Here is a 21,140-nt window from a genome sequence, read left to right on the forward strand (position 1 = left end):
TCTCATTTTGCCTCAAGTATTCCAGTCAATAGTCTATGTGCATCAGCTGTTTCCAATCCTTGGATTATTGACTCCGGTGCTACAGACCATATGACTGGCTCCTCCCATGTGTTTCATCTTTATTCTCCATCTTTTGGCAAAGACAGTGTTCGAGTAGCTAATGGTTCCCTTTCTCCTATTAATGGGAAGGGTTCCATACGCTGCTCTCCTACCCTTTCCTTAAAATCTATTTTGCATGTTCCTTCATTTTCAACCAACCTCATCTCTATTAGTAGTCTTACTAGAGATGTGAACTGCAAACTAACATTTTTCCCTTCTCATTTTGTTATACAGAATCTGGAGACGGGGCACACGAGTGGGGCTGGTAAGATGCAAGGTGGTCTCTACGTCCTTGACACGGGTCAGCCTTCTTCTTTGCATTCGGCTTCCTCTACAGCCCATCATTTACAGTCCACCTCGTCACCTGAACTTCATCTCTGGCACTGTCGGCTTGGTCATCCATCCATTAGTACCTTAGCTTTTTGTTTCCAGACTTACTCAAAAATTGTAATAGGAATGAGTTTTTATGCGAGGCTTGTGTCTTGGCCAAACAGACTCGTTCCTGTTATTCTTCATTAAATAAAAGAAGTGAGTTTCCATTTGCTTTGGTTCATTCTGATGTGTGGGGCCCTGCCCGTTGTAATTCCATTTCTGGTCATCGATGGTTTGTCTCCTTTATAGATTGTTATACTCATACCACTTGGGTTTACCTGATGAGCCATAAAAGTGAGGTCTTCCGCTGTTTTCAGTTGTTTCATCGTATGGTTCAGACCCAATTCAATGCCACATTGCGCATTTTACACAGTGATAATGGCAGAGAATACATGGAGGGTCAGTTCCAACATTATTTGGCTGCCCATGGTATTGTCCATCCGACCAGCTATGTCGACACACCTACCCAGAATGGGGTTGCTGAGAGGAAAAATCGACATCTCCTTGAGGTAGCCTGGGCCATTATGTTTGCACGGCAGGTCCCTTCCCAATACTGGAGTGATGCCGTTCTTACCATTGCTTACCTCATAAACCGTGTGCCTACCCGTGTCCTTGATGGTCGTTCCCCCGTTGCTCTCCTTCAGGGTTCGTCATCCTTTGTGGTTCCCCCCAAAGTTTTTGGTTGTGTCTGCTATGTCCGCAATCATCATCCTCATGGGAAATTTGATCCACGGAGCATTCGGTGTATTTTTCTGAGCTATTCTGTGACCCAAAAAGGATACAAGTGTTATCATCCTCCTACTCGCCGTACATTTGTCTCCATGGATATTGTCTTCCATGAATCCTTGTTATACTATTCCCAGACACCTCTTCAGGGGGAGCAGGATCAGGTTTTTGAAGACGTGTCTGCTACTCTTCCGGCTCCTATTCAGGGGGAGCCCTCTGTAACTTCAACTCCTACAGTGGTTTCTCATCAGGGGGGCGTAGACCAGTCAAACAAATCCCTGTTGATAAAGTATATACCCGGGAGCGCACAGGACAGGTTGAGACTGCCACCACCACCATACCACCTCTACAATCGACTGCACCTGATCCAGATTCAGACCCTGCTACATCACCTGGTAAGGATCCTTCTCTTGATTTATCTATCACTGTCCGTAAAGTCGTTAGGTCATGCACCCAACACCCCATCTCCAATGTTGTTTCTTATGATGCTTTATCTCCTTCCTATCGTGCATTTGTTTCTTCTCTCTCATCTGTTTCTATTCCTCAGAATTGGCATAAGACGATTGTAGATCCAAAGTGTAAAGTAGCCATGATGGAAGAAATGACAGTCTTACTTAAAAATGAGACATGGGAGCTAGTTGTTCTTCCTTCGGGTAAGAGACCAGTCGGGTGCAAATGGGTGTTTGTTGTCAAGCAGAAGCCAGATGGAACAGTGGATAGATATAAAGCTAGGCTTGTGGCCAAAGGCTTCACTCAGACTTATGGGATCGACTACCAGGAAACATTTGCCCTTGTTGCAAAGTTGAACACTGTCAGAGTTTTACTGTCTTGTGTTGTCAATCTTGGTTGGGGTCTACAGCAATTGGATGTAAAAAATGCATTCCTACATGGAGAGCTGGAAGAGGAGGTTTATATGGAAGTTCCTCCAGGTTTTTCCAATGACAAGAATCATGGGAAAGTTTGCAGACTAAAACGGGCACTATATGGATTGAAGCAATCACCACGGGCATGGTTTGGTAGGTTTCATAAGGCCATGGTCTCCTATGAATACAAATAGAGTAATGCTAATCACACTCTGTTTATCAAGCGAAAGGGACAAAAAGTCACTCTTCTTATAGTTTATGTTGGTGACATAGTTGTGACTGGTAATAATGCAGATGAAGTTTCTCACCTGAAGGCTTTCCTGGGACGGGAATTTGACATAAAAGATCTAGGACAGCTAAGATATTTTCTTGGGATTAAAGTTGCCCATTCTCCAAAGGGCATCTTTCTCTCCCAAAGAAAGTATGTTCTAGATTTACTATCAGAAACTGGTTTGCTTGGCTGTCATCTTTGTGACACTCCTTTGAAAGCTGATACCCGTCTACAAGAGAAGGATGGTGAACCTGTTGATAAGGGCAGATATCAACGATTGGTGAGAAAACTGATTTACCTCTCCCACACCAGACCAGATATTGCCATTGTTGTGAGCCTAGTAACTCAGTTCATGTATGATCCCTATTCCACTCATATGGCTGTTGTTCTCTGTATTCTCCATTACTTGAAATCAGCTCCAGGAAAAGGGATCCTTTTGTCTCCTCATGACCATCTTCGCATTGAGGCTTATACAGATGCTGATTGGGGTGGTAATCTAGACAGGAAGTCAACCTCCGGCTATTGTACCTTTGTTGGAGGAAACCTGGTAACATGGCGGAGTAAAAAAGCAAAATGTTGTGGCAAGATCAAGTGCTGAAGCTGAATTCCGTGCCATGGCCCAGGGCATATGTGAGTTATTATGGCTTTAGAGTTTACTCCTAGATATCCGTGGTTCTGTTCATCTTCCAATGATATTGTATTGCGACAATAAAACATTGATCAGCATTGCCCACAATCCAGTACAGCATGACCGTACCAAGCATGTGGAGATTGGCAGACACTTCATCAAAGAGAAGTTAGAGAGTGGGCAGATTTGTATCCCTTTTGTGAAGTCAGGAGATCAACTAGCTGATGTCTTCACCAAAGGGCTGAGTGGGAAGTTGTTTTATCCTAGTCTTGTCAAGTTGTGCATGTGTGATATCTATGCCCCAACTTGAGGGGGAGTGTTGAGATGTGTTACCCGATCCTACAAGGGTATTTTTGGAATTTTTCTGTTGTTATTTCCCTATAGCTAATATGGTCGGCTATATGGGGCTATTTATGTAATTCTGCTATTTGTTACAAGTTATAAATATGAGGGCTGAATAATCACATCGATTATTCTAGCCATTCTCTCAATTCCAGTTTTGTTAACAATTATCAAATAAAAATTATTTTGCAAAGAACTTGAAAAACATTCACGCAATGGATGAATCAGGAAAGACAAGCAAAAGTCTAGAAAAAAAATAATAAACAGAAAACAATAAAAAGGGCTGACAGAATAAGAGCAGCAGCAATATATAATTAGGAGCATACAACCTAAGTTAGCACAAAGAATGCTGAGCAATCTCCTTCCAACAGCCTATAAGTTTAAGGTAGGATTTGCAGTGAATAAACAGAAAACAATAAAAAGAGCTTGCAGTGAATAAGAATAAGACAGCGCACGAGCTGCACTATATAATTAGGAGCATACAACCTAAGTTAGCACAAAGAATGCTCACCGATTTCTTTCCAACAGCCTATAAGTTCAGGGTAGGATTTGCAGTGCAAAATCTTATTTAAACCGTCCTCACCCAATCCATGTTCCTAAAAATAGACAATAAGAATACAATTAAAAAGACTCTACCACCTGACTACAAATATTGTGAATTAATTCCACAAGCGTAAATACAAAAGATTACACTCACGTCTTGTCTTATCAGTTTAAGCACAAGACAGTCCAAGAATATTCTAAAGACCTCATGGATGAACACATAAATATGAAGAACAACCAAAATAGTCTTTAAAAATAAACAACACTGGTTAAATCAACTTCACCAAATCAAAATTAATACATATTACATCTATATGCATTCTGATTTGCTTCTGTACTTCTCATGGCCATATTTCAAAAACTCTCAAATATTTCAGTAGTTTCGAAGTCACCAACACAAAATAGTATGCGAAATATAAGACTGACATTGTTTCAACCGAAATATAAGACGGCAAATTTTCGTATTGTTTGTACCACCTCACTGAAACTACACAAACCAAGGTATAAATATACCTCATTTCGCGATTTATTGTCAAAAACTCGAAATATCAACCAAAACTCGCTGGTTTCAGTGGTTTTGACCGGGAGAAGGGGAAAAGTGGTGGAACTTGGATTTTTTACCATATCAACCCTCCAGACTACTGGAATACTCTGCTGGGGGTTGCCACATCACAACAAAGAGATCAGTTGCTGCTTATTGGGGAAGATTTGGCCATATTCAACTATTTCAGGTAAACAATTTTATCCCAAAAATGATTTATACTAGTTGCATGGGGGTGGATTTTTTATGTCTAACACTGGAGGCCAATCAACGACCTCATGGTGCCGAAATTTTTTTTCTGTTTACATATAATTTTTTATTTTTCTGGTCAACAAAAATTGATTTTCCTACACCAAAAATGTGAAAAAAATTAGGGTTAATATAAACTGGATGGAACTCACTTATATCTATGTTAATCACCTTTGGCCGATCTATGGCCTAACTGTGTCAGAAATTATTTTCTGCCGGTAAATACTTATTTTTTAATTACCAAAATTATGAGATTCCAATATTCAAAAAATAAGGAAAAACAAACAAAAAAATCTGTTTTAAGAAATTTATGTTTCTGATTTCAGAGTGTTTTGTAGCGCATATGAGGCTTCAATTGCACCAGATTTGGTTTTCTTGTATTTGACCAATATTTTATTCAAAGAAAATTCTGAAAATTATTTTTAATTATGAGAAAAAAATAAGGGTTAGGGGAAAAATAATAAGTGTCTACATAGTTATTTTAGTGGTCTCAGTTTGATGTTTCTCACTTAATAATGGCTTCTTTATCTTTTCGCAACAGTAAGGAGGTGAGATAATGGCTAACAGGGAAGGCGACGGGTGAGGCAATAGGGGAGGAGGCAGGGGAGGGGACAAGGGTGGTGATAGGGGAGACATAGCATGGTTGCATGGCACTCCGATTGATGGTGACAAAATAAAAATACAATGTAACTACTGTCCCAAGAGGATTATGTCAAGTGGGGCCACAAGACTGAAACAAAATTTGGTTGGGAATGCCACAGATGTGGCTATATGCCCCATGGTACCTATGGAGATTGCTAGGGCCATAGCTAAACACACAAGGGGAGGGAATAGGAGGAAGGCGGAAAAGGAGAAGGCGAGGATAGAATTTGAGGTGGCGGTTCATGCGACCCGCCCAATACAGGGGGATGATGATAGTGATGATGACAATGATGACCTAGTGTATGTGCAAAAAAAACAAAAAGGCAGAGGCTGGAAATTTTCGGGGGGCACAAGCAAATAGCAAAGCTACCTTCCATGAGGAGCAGGGTAGACACAGAGACCCTAGGGAGGAGCTGATACGTCTAGTGTAGGTGGTAGTGGTAGTGGAGCAGCTGGTTCGTCTAGGAAGCCTGTATTACCCTTCAGGAGAAAACAGGGTAATAAGGAAACTCCACCTCCATTGCGCCCGCCACGAGTGGACCCCATACTACAACAGGATCCTAGCATCTACAGGAAAAAAAGGAAACAAATTGCGTAAACTGAAGGGGATGGTTGGGGAGACTGTGTCCAAGTGGTTGTTATTCCACAACATCCCAGCAAACGCCTCTTTTTTTTCTTTTTTTTTTTCCCATCCAAAAAAAAAGGCTGGCCCAAGGGTCAAGGGCCAACCGCATACAAGGGGATGAAGGCGTATTGCCTCACCAGAAAAAGGAGCTTCAAGAGTATATAGATGAGCTGAAGAGGATGTGGCAGAGCTACGGGATCACAATTATGTATGATGGTTGGACTGGGCCCAAAAGAACTCTATCAACTTTATGGTTTACCGTGACGGGAGGGCAGTACCCCTAAAATCTAAGTATCTAAGGAGAAAATGATGCAAAATACAATTGTAAGTTGTTGAAGGAGGTGGTTGGGGATGTGGGAGTGGAGAACGTTGTCCAGATTGTGATGGACAACAGAAGCAACTTCAAGAATGCCAGCCAGAAATTGATGCATAACAGTAGGTACCGGCTCTTCTAGATGCAAACATCCATGGTCCAAGAATTTGAAAGGTGCAACATAATGGATTGACAAGGTTATCTCTTATTTTAGTACATGAGGTCTTCTTCATATGTTCCATCCTTGTAGACTATGTACATGAAATCCCTTTTTTCTCATTTCCAGTTAGAAAAAGGAGGAAATTTTTCAAAGATGGTGCTTTGGGATATACTCCCTGAGCTAACACCATCTGATGTGGCACAAATAAGACAATTGGTCATTATGAACGCTGAAAGCCTGGCATCATTGCTTTTCTGTACTATATTTTTTACGCCCACAGCATAAAGATTCCAACCGCCCCCCCCCCCCAAAAAATTGTACAAAGGAGGCAAATTTAGTGTCGCAAAAGGCTTAGTGACCAACCGTGGATACACAAAGCAAAACCTTATTGCTCTAGGATGCTAGAAAATTAGCTTCACTGGAGCACAAAGCACTCTCATAAATATTGCTTTAGGATTGCAGAAACAGCATTATCTGTTCACGGCATACATGGCATGCAAAAGATGCTCAATTTAGACAAGCGAATCAATTTATTATGGGGACAAGAATGGACAATAAAAGGTCCTGCCACACTTTATGTCTATTTCTAAACTGTTAAAAATTACAAAGACAAACTCTTAACACCAAACTCCCACCCTTCCCCCAACTAATAAAAAAAAAAGAAGAAGAAAAGTGATTTCCACCATTCTTGATGGATAAAACCCCTCATATTAGTAGATTATTTACAATAGCATGCCTCTTTAAATGGCTTTCCCGGTGTAAAGTTATGTAACCCGATAAGGGTACTTTGGGCATTTCTCTTTGTTATTTTGTTTCTTATTTCTCTCCTTAGCTATCATAGTTGGCTATGGAGGGTACACTTGTAATTCTGTTCCTATTAATGAAATCTATATATAGAGGGCTGAGGAGAGACACAACTCACTCAAGCCATTCTACCATTTTTTGGTTCAGCTAATGTGGTATCAGAGCCAACCCTAATTCTGAGCCAAGCTTCCTCAGCCTCCATCTCCTCTCTTCTCTTCTCTTCTCTTCTCCTCCTACCTTCGATCTCCCTTCTCCTTCTTCTCTTGGTTTCCCTTCTTCACTCAAGGGCAGCTCAAATGAGATGATCTTTCGATCTAGATGCTGCCCTCAATCTTACCTCCTTTATATCCTATGCTTTGAAGTTTTTTCTGATTGATAGATGCTGCCTCCATCCCTACGGTGTTGAAGAGTTCCAAGTTCTTGAAGATTTAGCCTTTTTTCTCTTATTAGCTCTTCTTCCCTCTCTTGGATCTTCACTTGCAACTTACATGAAGCATCTATCCATCCTTATATCCTTCTGCACAGCCTCTTCTCCAATCGATCACTTTGTTCAGTTTTTTAAAAACCCTGAGATTTATCGACTTTGGGTTTTGGGATTCTTTTCTGCTGCTGGTTCCCTTGGAGGAGATCCCTTTGCATTAAGAGATCCTCTCCCTTCATTCCTAATCAGCAGCCATCACTTGGTTTTATTTCCCCTTGAAGATCCTTCCCTAATCGATCTTCTTCTTCAGCCTTTTCCAGTTTTTTTCTTCAAAACCTTAACTCTAATCGACTTTCTTTGATTAGAGCTGCTGCACTTCTTGTTGATGCTGGTTTCTTCAGAGTTACTTACTACCACCAAGAGCCACCTTCGACCTCAATTTCAGCTTCAGAATCTGTACCCTTTAAGAGTGCCTACCAAGTGTTTGATAAATTGCCTCTTAAGGTCGATTATCTCCTTTATCGATCTTCAGGTTTCCGGTCTCTCTTGGTTGAGTACGTAGGCTCTTTCCTCCTTATTGGGCTGCTTTAATGACAGGCTCCGATGCCTCTTCTGCAACATCTGGGCACGATGGGCAGCCCCGGACAGAACTCCTTCCTTTTTCTGCCCCTATCAAGCTTGATGACTCCAACTATCTCAAGTGGTCTCGGACCACCTATTTAACCATTGTTGGTCGAGGATTGACTGGTCACATACTTGGGACTATTACCATGCCACCTACAGCTGGGCCTCAGCAAGAGAAGTGGCTGTCCAATGACGCCACGGTCATGTCTTACTTGCTGGCCTCGATACAATCAGATCTGTCCGACAATTTCATGCTTCTGGAGACAGCCCATCAGATCTGGAGTGCAGCCAAAGAGACTTATGGGCGTGTGGGGAATGCTGCCCAAGGGTATGAGATTCGCAAAAAGGCTCATGATCTCACTCAGAAGGAGTTGTCGGTTTCTACATACTATGCTGCCCTCAAACGCTTGTGGCAATCTGGCAGCAACTGGATCATTACTCCACTTATCAGCCCTCTACACCTACTGATGTTGCTGCCTATCGTCAACACCTCAACAGTGATCGTGTGTATGATTTCCTGGCTGGTCTGAATATGGGGTATGACCCTATTCGGATACAAGTGTTGAACCACCCTTTCCTACATTGGAGCAGGCCTTTGCCATGATTCATACTGAGGAGACTCATCGGGCTGTGATGCTACATGCTCCTCCTGTTACTAGGTCTGCCCTACAAAGTACTTCGACCCCAGATGCTATTACCACTACTGATAGTGGAAATGTTGCCTCCAGAGAGCCTGTCAAGTGTGAGCACTGTCACAGGCCCTATCACACCAAGGCCAAATGTTGGAAATTAAATGGGAAACCTGCTGATTTTGAGGCGAAACGAGGCAAGGGGAAACCCAAACCAAGGGCAAATCTGACTGAAGTTGCTGCTCCTACTGCTACAGTTCCCTCTGTAGACACTGGTTTTTCTCAAGATGAGATGCTAGCCCTCCGTCGCATGCTCCAGCCATCTTTTGCTGCACCTTCCACGGCATCTGCTGCCTCATCTGGTTCTTACTTTGCCTTGGGTATTCCTGTCAGTAGTCAATGTGCATCGGCAGTCTCCAATCCTTGGATCATAGACTCCGGTGCCACTAACAACATGACTGGCTCCTCTCATGTATTTCATCATTATTCTCCCTGTTCTGGCAGAGATATTGTTCGGGCAACGAATGGTTCCCTTTCTCCCATTCATGGAAAGGGTTCCATTCACTGCTCCCCTACCATTACCCTAAATTTTGTTTTGCATGTTCCTTCCTTTCCTACAAATCTTCTTTCCATTAGTAGTCTAACCAAAGATTTGAACTGCAAAATAACCTTCTTTCCTTCTCATTGTGTCATACAGGATCTGGAGAAAGGCCACGTGATTGGGGGTGGTAAGGTACATGGTGGTCTTTACCTACTCGACACGGATCCGACTTATCCACCAACAGTTTCCTCTTCGGTTCATCAGTTACATTCAGCAACTTCTTCGGATCTCCATCTATGGCATTGTCGGCTTGGTCACCCTCTTCTAAGAACTTTAGCTTTTGTGTTTCCTCAGTTAAAAAGATTGTAACAAGGATGAGTTTTTATGTGAAGCCTGTGTCTTAGCAAAACAAATTCATTCTCCTTACTCTCCAATCAATAAAAGAAGTACTTCTCCTTTTGCTTTAGTTCATACTAATGTGAGGGGCCCGGCCCGTTGTGTTTCCATTTCTGGCTATAGATGGTTTGTTTCCTTCATTGACTGCTTTACTCGGACCGCTTGGTGTATATGATGCAGCACAAAAGTGAGGTTTTTCGATGTTTCCAGCTATTCCATTGTATGATTCAGACCCAATTCAATGCCAAATTAAAAATTATGTGGAGTGACAATGGCAAAGAATACATGGAAGGTCAATTCCAAACCTATTTGGTTAATGAAGAAACAATTGGAATGGCTTATCAATGTGATAGCCCTCCACGATTTATTTATAATAGGCTGGAGAAATTCCAGAATAATAACAATTACAATAATACCCCAACTAACTCAAATAGGGAAAAACAAGTAGAATAGAAATTACCCCATGGGTCGCCCATATATCATGGGTCGACCCATGTTACAATAATACCCATATTCCAACACTCCCCCTCAAGTTGGTGCATAGATATCAGTCATGCCCAACTTGCACACTAGAGGTTGAAACACCTTTCCACTTAATCCTTTAGTGAACACATCAGCCAACTGTTCTACAGATTGAACATAAGGAACACAAACAGTCCCATTATCCAGATTCTCCTTGATAAAATGACGATCAATTTCAATGTGTTTCGTCCTATCATGCTGCACTGGATTATGGGCAATACTTATTGCTGATATACTGTCGCAGTAGAGTCGCATAGGCAGAGTAATAGGAATACTCAAATCTTGTAACAAGATTTTAAGCCACAACAGCTCACAAATGCCAAGAGCCATAGCTCTAAATTCAGCCTCTACACTGGAACGGGCAACCACAGTTTGCTTCTTGTTGCGCCATGTAACACAATTTCCACCCACAAATGTATAGTAACCCGTGGTGGATTTTCGATCATGTGAACCAGCCCAGTCTGAGTCAGTGTAGGCCTCAATCTGGAGATGATCATGACAAAAGAATAAAACTCCTTAACTAGGAGCAGACTTCAAGTATCTCAAAATTCTGAATACGGCTTCCAGATGGTTAGACAGAGGATCATGCATAAATTGACTAATAAGGCTCACAGCATAGGCGATGTCAGGCCTAGTATGAGATAAATAAATTAGACGCCCGACTAACCGCGGATATCTCCCCTTGTCCACTGGTTCACAATCAGTGTCTCGAAAATGAGCATTGGCCTCTATGGGAGTATCCACAAGAGAACAGCCGAGCATGCCAGTTTCTGAAAGAAGATCTAGAGTATACTTGCGTTGAGATAAGAATAGCCCCTGAGAAGAATGGGCTACTTCAATCCCAAGAAAATAGCGAAGTATGGCTAGATCCTTAATCTCAAATTCCTTGGGCAAATAAGTCTTCAACTTGGAAATTTCAGCAGGGTTATTTCCAATTACAACTATATCATCAACATATACGATGAGAAGAGTAATAATGCTGTCCGTCTTCTTGATGAACAAGGTGTGATCTGCATTGTTTTGTTTATAACCAAATGTCACCATGGCCTTCTAAAAGCAACCAAACCATGCACGTGGTGATTGTTTGAGACCATACAAAGCCCGCTTAAGTTTACAAACCTTGCCTTGAGTTGCAACAGAGGAGAATCCAGGAGGAACATCCATATATACTTCCTCCTCTAATTCACCATGGAGGAAGGCATTTTTAACATCAAGCTGTTGTAGACTCCATCCCAGGTTCACAGCACAAGACAGAATAACCCTGATAGTGTTCATTTTAGCAACAGGCGCAAAAGTCTCCAAATAATCTATCCCATATGTTTGTGTAAATCCGCGAGCAACCAGCATTGCTTTAAAGCGGTCAACAGTTCCATCAGCCTTTTCTTTAATTACAAAGACCCACTTGCAGCCCACAATCTTCTTTTGTGGTGGTAGAGTAACAAGATCCCATGTACCATTCTTCTTAAGAGCTTGCATTTCTTCGACCATGGCCTCTTTCCACCTAACATCTGCAAATGCCTCCTACCAAGTCTGTGGTATGGAAACAGAAGATAAAGAGGAAACAAAAGCATGAAATGAGGGAGACAAAGATTCATACGAAACAACCTGAGAAATTAGATGTTGCGTACAAGACCTTTTTCCCTTCCTAAGGGCAATGGGTAGCTCAAGTGATGGATCAGAAATAATAGGAGAGGGATCCAAAGTAGAGGAATGTAAAGGATCAGAAATATTACCAGAGGAAGTCTCATTCGGTCCTGGTTCAGAGGACAACCCTTGGTTCAGTAATACTGCAGTGGTAGGCAGTCTTTGCCCCTTTTTCTTTCGATAATACTGCTGCTTAAAGTCTTTTTCTAGCTGAACCTGCTGCTGCTCCCCCTGGACAGCATCATCTTCTAAAGGTACATGATAATCATCAATGGGCTCATGGATGGAAGGAGGAATAGGGATCTACACATCTTCTAGAGTAGGTGTAGACTCCCCCTAAAGAGGTGCCGAAGAGGGAAAGAAACCTACAGCCTCATGAAAAACAACATCCATGAAAACAAAAACACGACGAGATGAAGGATGGTAACATTTATACCGTTTTTGGGTGGGAGAATAACAAATGAAAACACAGCGGAGACCGCGAGGATCAAGTTTACCATGGGCATAGTGGTTACGAACAAAACAAACACACCCAAAAATCTTTGGAGGAATAATGTAAGAAGAAGACCCCTTTAAAAGATCAAGAGGAGATTTATAGTCAAGGATCCGAGAGGGAATTCTATTAATAAGATAAGCTGCTGTTAAAACAGCCTCGCCCCAAAAATGAGAAGGAACATGCATTTCAAACATAATAGAGCGAGCAACATCAAGAAGATGTCTATTTTTGCGTTCAGCCACTCCATTTTGGGGTGGAGTGTCAACGCAACTAGTTTGATGAATAATACTTTGAGTAGCTAGAAATAATTGAAATGCCCTGTCTAAATACTCACAACCATTGTCACTCCGAAGAGTTTGAATGGTGGCTTGAAACTGAGTTTTAACCATGCTATAAAAAACCTTAAGACAAGAAAACACTTCACTTTTGTGCCGCATTAAATAAACCCAAGTGGTACGTGTGTGACCATCAATAAATGTGACAAACCACTTAAAACCAGACATAGAGGAGGTGCATGATGGACCCCAAACATCAGAATGAATCATAGAAAAAGGTTTGGAACATCTTTTATTTGAACTAGAATAAATAGAACGAGTTTGTTTTGCAAAAATACAGGCCTCACATAATAAAGTTTGAGGATTACAATGCTGAAATAAACCAGGAAAAATTTTAGCTAGTGTTCCTAAAGGGGGATGTCCCAATCGACGATGCCAACGATGTAATTCAGATAGATGATGGTCAGCGGAAGTAGCAGTAAGAGCCTGTTCAGACTGGGCAGCAGTAGTACCATTGATAAGATCATCGTCAAGCAAATAAAGTCCACCACGCCTTTTACCAGCTCCAATTGTTCTCCCTGTCCCCAAGTCCTGAAAGACACAATGGGAAGGATAAAAAATAGTTTTACAATTGAGATCAAATGTTAAACTACTGATAGAAAGCAAATTAGAAGTTAACTTAGGGACATGCAAGACAGAGGACAAGGATAAAGAAGGAGAACAATGGACGGCGCCCTTCACTAATACAGAGGAAAGAGAACCATCGGCTATTTTGATTTTATCTTTGCCCGAAGAAGGAGAATAACGAAAAAATAAATTTGATGTACTAGTCATGTGATCAGTGGCTCCGGAATCGATTATCCAAGGATGAGATAATGCCGAAACACACTGACCAGCAAAAGAAATACCTGGTTGGGAGAAAACAAGGTTGGATTCAAAAGAGGGAACCACAGTCGAGGTAGAGGCAGATGTAGATGGAGATGTGAGAGACCCAAAGTTGGTCATCATACGACGAAATACAGCAAGTTCCTCTGTAGAAAGAGTGGTATTAGGAGCTGCTTCAGTAGCTTCAATAAGGTTGGCCTGTGCACCACCACGATTACCACGACCACTACCACGACCATCAGATGAATCAGATGGCCGACCATGCAATTTCCAGCAAAAATCCACAGTATGTCGTTCTTTTCCACAATTGGTACATTTAAGAGGTTCCTTCTCAGACGAGGAACGAGTACCAGTATTAGAAGAGCCACCCCCAGAAGTTGTTAAAGCTGATCTCTCAAGCTGTGCAGATGGTAACATAGTGGAACGACGAGTATCCTCCAACTGTATCATAGAGTAGGCTTGCTCCAAATTGGGAAAAGGGGAATGATTCAAAACTTGAGACCGAAGCTGATCATATTCCACATTAAGTCCAGTCAAAAAAGTATAAACTTTGAATTTATCCTCCCTTTGCTGAAATTTTGTAATATCGGAAGGACAATCAAGTTGAAAGTTATCATAGTAATCAAGCTCTTGCCATAGACTACGGAGTTCAGAGGTAGTACTGTGACAAAGTAAGTTCACCCTGTTTGGTTGCATGGATTTTTCTTTGAATATCATAAACTTGTGCATCATTCCCTACCTGGGAATAGGTATCTTTAGCAGCCTTCCAAATTTTGGCGGCTGTATCAAGCAGTACATAGCCACGGGCAATGGATGGAGTCATAGCACTGAGAAGAAAGGACATAACCAGGGAGTTATTTGAACTCCACTTATCTTGTAATGAACCAGCATCACTTGGCTTAACAGTAGTCCCATATATATAGCCCTTATAGCCCCTTGAATCAATGGAGACAAAAACTAATGTAGACCAGAGTAAATAATTTGTTCCATCGAGCTTCACTGAGCTGGCAGGAAAAGAGGGATAATCATGATGATTCCCTTGTGGAACAGATGGGTCAGTGGAGACAGTAGACACTTCTGAATTAGGCATACTGATGAGGCTATCGATCACCAATTAATGGAATAAGAATCCAAAGTGCAGCGATGATGTGTCCAAAAATATTCAGATATGAATTCTTGCAAAAAAATAATTCTCCGCTCTGTTGGAGAAGACCAGATCTGTTGTGGTTTCGATCTTGGAGTGCAGAAAGCTGATGGGGAAAAAGGATGAAAACCAATAAGAATCCTGGAGTGCCGAGAACTTCAATAACCAAGAATATCTGAGAAAAAAATTGCATAACTATCGTGGCTGATGAATATCGTCCAAAAAAATTCTGCAGATTTTCAATCTTCAAAAACTTATCTCAATCTGTATAGAGATCATAAAAAATATGGAAGAAAAAGGAGGTAAAGTCTAGGGCAGGTACTAGATCATTATTTGATCACCTCAAAGTACCGCCCCCATGGGAAAGTAGAGACTTGAGAAGAAGAGAGTCTCGGCTGTAGAGTTGGGTCTAGGGTTTTAGGAAAACTAGGTTAATCGATCTAAGATGGATCGATCTTGAAGAAGAGAGATGGGAGAAGGAACAAATCAAGCTCAAGGAGGGAGATCCATTTTTGGATTTAGGGATTTATTTCTTAGGTATCGGTTTTGGCTCTGATACCATGAAGAAACAATTGGAATGGCTTATCAATGTGATAGCCCTCCACGATTTATTTATAATAGGCTGGAGAAAATTCCAGAATAATAACAATTACAATAATACCCCAACTAACTCAAATAGGGAAAAACAACTAGAACAGAAACTACCCCATGGGTCGACCATATATCATGGGTCGACCCATGTTACAATAATACCCATATTCCAACAGTTAAGAATGGCATCATCCATCAGACCAGCTGTGTAGCCACCCATGCCCATAATGGAGTCGCCGAAAGGAAAAATTGCCACCTTTTGGAAGTGGCTCGGGCCATTATGTTTGCACGGCAGGTTCCTCCTCAATATTGGAGTGATGCCATACTTACTGCTGCCTACCTCATTAACCGTATGCCTACCCTTGTCCTTGATGGGCGTACTCCTATTGACCTCCTTCAAGGTTCTTCCTCCTTTGTGGTCCCCCCAAAAATCTTTGGTTGTGTTTGCTATGCTCGCAATCATCATCTTCATTGTAAGCTTGATCCTCGAAGCATCCGTTGTATTTTTTTTGGGCTACTCCGCCACCCAGAAGTAGGGCTGTAAACGGCTCGGATTCGGCTCGGATTCACTACTATCCGAATCCGAATCCGAATCCGTTTAACGAATGTAATATCCGAATTCGATCCGACATCCGACGGATATTTAAAAGGCATTATCATATCTGAATCCGAGAGTTTATCGGATATCCGGATATTATCCGATCCGATAAACTATCCGATTTGTGAACATTACACTTATGGATTTCCGACTCCGATTACATTCTACACCCAATTTTGTCGTCCATGCTTTTGCCCTCTGCCACCAAGAGCTGTGAAGAAGTGTAAAAAAAATCATCTACAGCAACCCCATCTCCCAAAACCCCCCACTCTCGACTGTAAAGAGCTATAAAAAAAACTATCTACAGAAGGTCAGCAGCCCCATCTCCCAATCTCCCCAATCCCCCCCCTCTCGACTCCAACAGTAAAATCTATTCTCCTTTCATTACTCCCTGCTGTAAGCCTGTAACAGCGAACAAACAAAAAAAACAAACAAAAACCCTCGACGTTCACAGCAAAACACTCCGAATTCGACTCTCTTTTTTTTTTTTTTTTCCTACAATAAAAACTACCCTTCAAGATCTCCAAGAGAAGGGCTTCAACTTGCATTTCTAACTCATAGATAAACGAATCAGATGTTCTTGTTTACTAAAAAACAATCATAAAAGTAAACAAAACTCAGATCTAAAGTTCTAAATCCCATCAGGGGTCCAAGAATACCAAAACAAAAACCGAAACAAAGGCAAAAAATGAACTGTTGACCTAGTAACCACTTTTGAGATCATTAACAACATCATAGGGGATGGGGGTCACAGTTTCCAGCACCTTCCACCATGAAACCTAGTTTAGGCCCCTCTGGCTGCCTCTTTGTGCTAATGACCTCACCTCGGGCCTTAGCCTCTACCTTTAGTTGATCATTTTTTACCTTCCGTAGTCGGAGTTCCTCTCCACACCTTGAAATCTGAACATGCTCCACACGAACATGAATTCGTTTCCTGATTATTCTGTGTCCAACCTGCTTATTGATTTCAACGCCAATTGCACGTTTGGTGACGTTCCAGACCCTACCGGTGCGGCCATGGTAGAATTTGTGTGGCATACCCTTGTGAACGGCTCCGTTAACCTTGATATCAATGAAATCTCCAATCTTAAATGTCCTCAGATTCGTCGTCAATGGAATGTAACCCTTCTTCCTGAAGGGACGAGCGAACAGATCTCTCGTACTTGATCGCACACCATGGCCAGTCGACATCTTCTCACCCTCCCCTCCCTTCGACTCTCATTCCCACCCAATTCCTTGACCCCAAACCAGATAACTTCTTCAATTTTCACTAAAAATCACCCCACCCATTTGACTTAAAAAAAATCCACCGTCGATTCCCATAGAAAATGCCCACCACCCCTTTTTTCCCCTCTGAAACTTCGATCAACCCCTTCTAGAGTTCGACCTAGTGAAAAGAAAAAAAAAAAAAAAGAAAAAGAGCAAAGAGAAGAGAGCGAGAGACAGAACCAAGAGAAAGTGTCGCTGCTGGTGAGAATCGAGAGTCGAGAGTCGAGAGGGTTGTGCGTGTGCCGTTGCCGGTGCCGCTTAGAGTCGAGAATCAAGAGTGAGTGACCTTGAGGCTTGACTGCTTGAGGCTTGAGTGCAGAGTGCCGGCGCTGTTGAGGGCTTGAAATGTTGAGACTTGAGAATCGAGAGTGAAAGAGGGAAGAAGAGAATAGGGATTACTCGATTAGGGTTACACTCCTAGTTTGTTAGGATCATATCACAAAAATAACCTTGTAAAAATACTAATAATAAGGGTGATATAGTAATATTCATATATTTTTATAAAAAAATATTAAATAATCATAATTTACAATCAGATAACAAATTATCCGATTATTATCCGACCCCGAATAGCACTATCCGACTCCGAATCCGATTAGCTTTCGGACGGATTCGGAAATTTTTTGGAAACCAAAATTTCGGATTTGGAACCTCCTAAACGGATTCGAACTCGGATCGGAGTCGGATTTTCGGCTATCCATTTACAGCCCTACCCAGAAGGGATACAAATGTTATCATCCCCCTTCTCAGCATACATTTGTTACCATGGACATTGTCTTCCATGAATCCTTGGCATACTATTCTCAGCCACCTCTTCAGGGGGAGCATGATCCAATATTTGAAGATGTGTCTGATCTTCTTCTTCTACCAGCTCCTATTCAGGGGGAGTCTTCTTCTACCCTTCTGGCTCCTATTCAGGGGGAACCTCCTTGTTCAGTCTCTAGGGTGCCTCCTGTTCAGGGGAAACGAAGACCTATGAATCAAATTCCTATGGATCAAGTCTTCAGCCGAAAACACAAAGAGCAAGTTGAGATCACCACTACTGTACCACTTCTCCAACCGTCAGAACCTGATCCAGATCCAAATTCCGTTGCGTTACCTAGTGGATCATATGATGCTTTGTCCCCTTCCTATTATGCATTTGGGTCCTCTCTTTCCTCTGTTTCTATTCCTCAAAAATGGTAGGAGGCAATATCAGATCCAAAGTGGACGACAACAATGATGGAAGAGATGACGGCCTTATCTAAAAATCAAAAATGGGAACTGGTGGCTCTTCCTTCGGGAAAGAAAACAGTGGGTTGCAAATGGGTGTTCGTTGTCAAGCAGAAGCCTAATGGAACGGTGGACAGATATAAGGCTAGGCTGGTAGCCAAGGGCTTTACCCAAACATATAGCATTGATTATCAAGAAACATTTGCCCCAGTGGCATAGTTGAACACAAATCGGGTTCTACTATCATATGTTGTCTATCTGATGCAGAATGATCACCAAATAGGGCTTATTTCTTTAGAAATAAGCCTAGGGTTGGGTTATATCCATGTTGGGCCTTTGTTCCCAAGGGTTTTTTATGTAATAGGCCACTTTAATGAGCCTAAACTAGGGGTACTTAGGTTGCATACGGGATCAGCCCAATACTTAGTTATTTTTATGTTTTTAGATTGAACCGGTTTAGATTTGGTTGCATCCAAGTGGTTCAATGGGTCTAATTTAAGTGAAGTGTTCCTATTGGTTAATAGGTTCTTTTATCCTATAGGCTAATATGGAATCTTCTTTTAATTAGTTGTTTTAAGTTAGATTCTTTTATTTTAAGTTAGTAGGGGTAGTTAGGACATTTTAGTATTTTAAATTAGTAATTTGACTTTGATTAGATCCCTTCCACGATTTAAGTGAGGAGGAGATTAGATTGTATGAGGATTTGGCTTAGGCCTTTAATTATAAATAAAGGAATCGTGGGAGGCTCCCCCACAATGATTTGAATTTAAAAAAGAGATTTTCGTGGTGCTTGCGCTCCTTGCTCTCCAAGAGTGTGAGCATCCTTGTGGGCTTATCAAGGTGGAAGGGTGGGTGGAATCTGCGACTCCTTACGCCGTGGCACCGGGAGGCTCTTTGTGAAAGTGGTTCTATCCTTCAATGCTAGATTTACTGCCGTGGATATCTGCTGTAAGTCTACCTATTAATTTCTGTCTTATCCTTCTTTCCCCTTCCCCATTCGATCCTCTTTTTATTTCTATTTGTATTCCATAAACCCTAGCCAGTCTTAACTCGCCTGCACTGTTCCCTCATTAGATTACCAAAAATCAGGCTACAGCCCCCTTCCTATGTCCCCTCCACTCGATCCAGCTTTGGATCCCATCCATCCATCACAAACCCTAAGTTCTTCTTCCACATTAAAACCCTAGTTGGCCCAAATTCTGTCTAGACTGTCTCAGCCGATAGATTACCTTCATAATTGGATCGAACCTTCCCCCAAGTCCCCCTAACACTCGACCTAAACCCCAGCCCCTGAATCCTACTGTTAACCCTAGTTCTAGTTGTTTTTCTTGATTACAAAACCCGAACCCTAAACCCTAACCCTAATTCCTGCAGGAAATTAAAACTGATCCAAATTCAGATATTTTTATACCATAATGACCCTCTAAACCTGCAGATTAAAACCCTATAAACCCCATTCCCAAATTCCCATCCTAAACCCTAATTTTGCCCTAAAACAACCCCTAATCAGCCCTAAACAGCAGGCTTAACCAGAGCTTGATTCTACCTGGCTCCTAGTAGGATTATTTCCTATTCTAGGACTACATTACTATCTTGGCTGGGATTTGCAACAATTGGATGTGAAAAATGCATTCCTTCATGGAGAACTGGAGGAGGAAGTCTATATGGAGGTTCCTCCAAGTTTTGCTTGTGACAAGACTCATGGGAAGATTTGCAGACTGAAGAGGGCATTATAGGGGCTGAAACAATCTCCTCGAGCTTGGTTTTGCAGGTTCCATAAAGCAATGATCTCTGTAGGATACAAATAGAGCAATGTTGATCACACCTTGTTCATCAAGTGGAATGGAGATAAGATTACTCTTCTCATAGTCTATATCGATGATATAGTGATGACTGGCAATGATGCAGAGGAAGTCTCTCACCTAAAGACATTCTTGGACCAAGAATTTGAGATCAAAGACCTAGGACAGCTCAAGTACTTTCTTGGGATTGAAGTTGCCCGGTCTCCCAAAGGCATCTTCCTCTCCCAAAGGAAATATGTTCTAGACTTACTTTCAGAGACTGGTTTGTTCGGGTGTCACCCATGTGACAATCCTCTAGAGGCTACTACTCGTCTACTAGAGAAGGATGGTGATCCAGTTGACAAGGGGCGCTATCAACGGTTGGTGGGAAAACTGATCTATCTCTCCCACACGTGACCAGACATTGCGTTTGTTGTTAGTTTGGTCAATCAGTTCATGCATGATCCCTACTCCACTCATATGGCTGTTGTTCTTTGTATTCTCCACTACTTGAAGTCAACTCCAAGGAAAGAGATTCTCTTATCTCCACATGATCATCTCCGCATTGAGGCGTACACAAATGCTGACTGGGGTGGTAACCCTGACAAAAAATCCACTTCAGGCTATTGTACCTTTGTTAGAGGTAACCTTGTCACGTGGCGAAGTAAAAAGCAAAATGTGGTGGCTAGATCTAGAGCAGAAGCAGAATTTTGTACCATGGCCCATGGGATATGTGAACTATTATGGCTTCAGAATTTGCTCCAGGATATTGGTGGTTCTGTTCATCATCCAATGATGTTGTACTGTGACAACAACGCGGCAATCAGCATTCTCACAACCCAGTGCAACATGATCGTACTAAGCATGTGGAGATCGACAGACACTTCATCAAGGAAAAGTTAGAAAGTGGGCAAATCTGTATACCCTTTGTGAA

General features: G+C 41.8%; 2 protein-coding genes across 2 annotated transcripts in view; both read right to left on the minus strand.

Moving 5' to 3' along the window:
* The window catches only part of LOC122651711 (RNA polymerase I termination factor), a 70,721-nt gene that overhangs the window by 42,747 nt on the left and 6,834 nt on the right, over positions 1 to 21,140 (minus strand). Inside the window, exon 4 of the mRNA XM_043845211.1 lies at positions 3,813 to 3,897. Within this exon, the coding sequence (XP_043701146.1) occupies positions 3,813 to 3,897 (85 nt within the window). The remainder of the gene's footprint in view (positions 1 to 3,812; positions 3,898 to 21,140) is intronic.
* LOC122651712 (60S ribosomal protein L21-1-like) lies at positions 16,545 to 17,135 on the minus strand. The gene has a single exon (XM_043845212.1). It carries the CDS (start codon positions 17,133 to 17,135, stop codon positions 16,677 to 16,679), a length of 459 nt encoding a protein of 152 aa, XP_043701147.1. The 3' UTR covers positions 16,545 to 16,676.

The sequence above is a fragment of the Telopea speciosissima genome, chromosome 2 (assembly GCF_018873765.1).
Source record: "Telopea speciosissima isolate NSW1024214 ecotype Mountain lineage chromosome 2, Tspe_v1, whole genome shotgun sequence".
NCBI lineage: Eukaryota > Viridiplantae > Streptophyta > Magnoliopsida > Proteales > Proteaceae > Telopea > Telopea speciosissima.

Excerpts from the sequence above, each read along its gene's own strand:
- LOC122651712 (XM_043845212.1), bottom strand. The coding sequence starts at position 17,135 with ATGTCGACTGGCCATGGTGTGCGATCAAGTACGAGAGATCTGTTCGCT.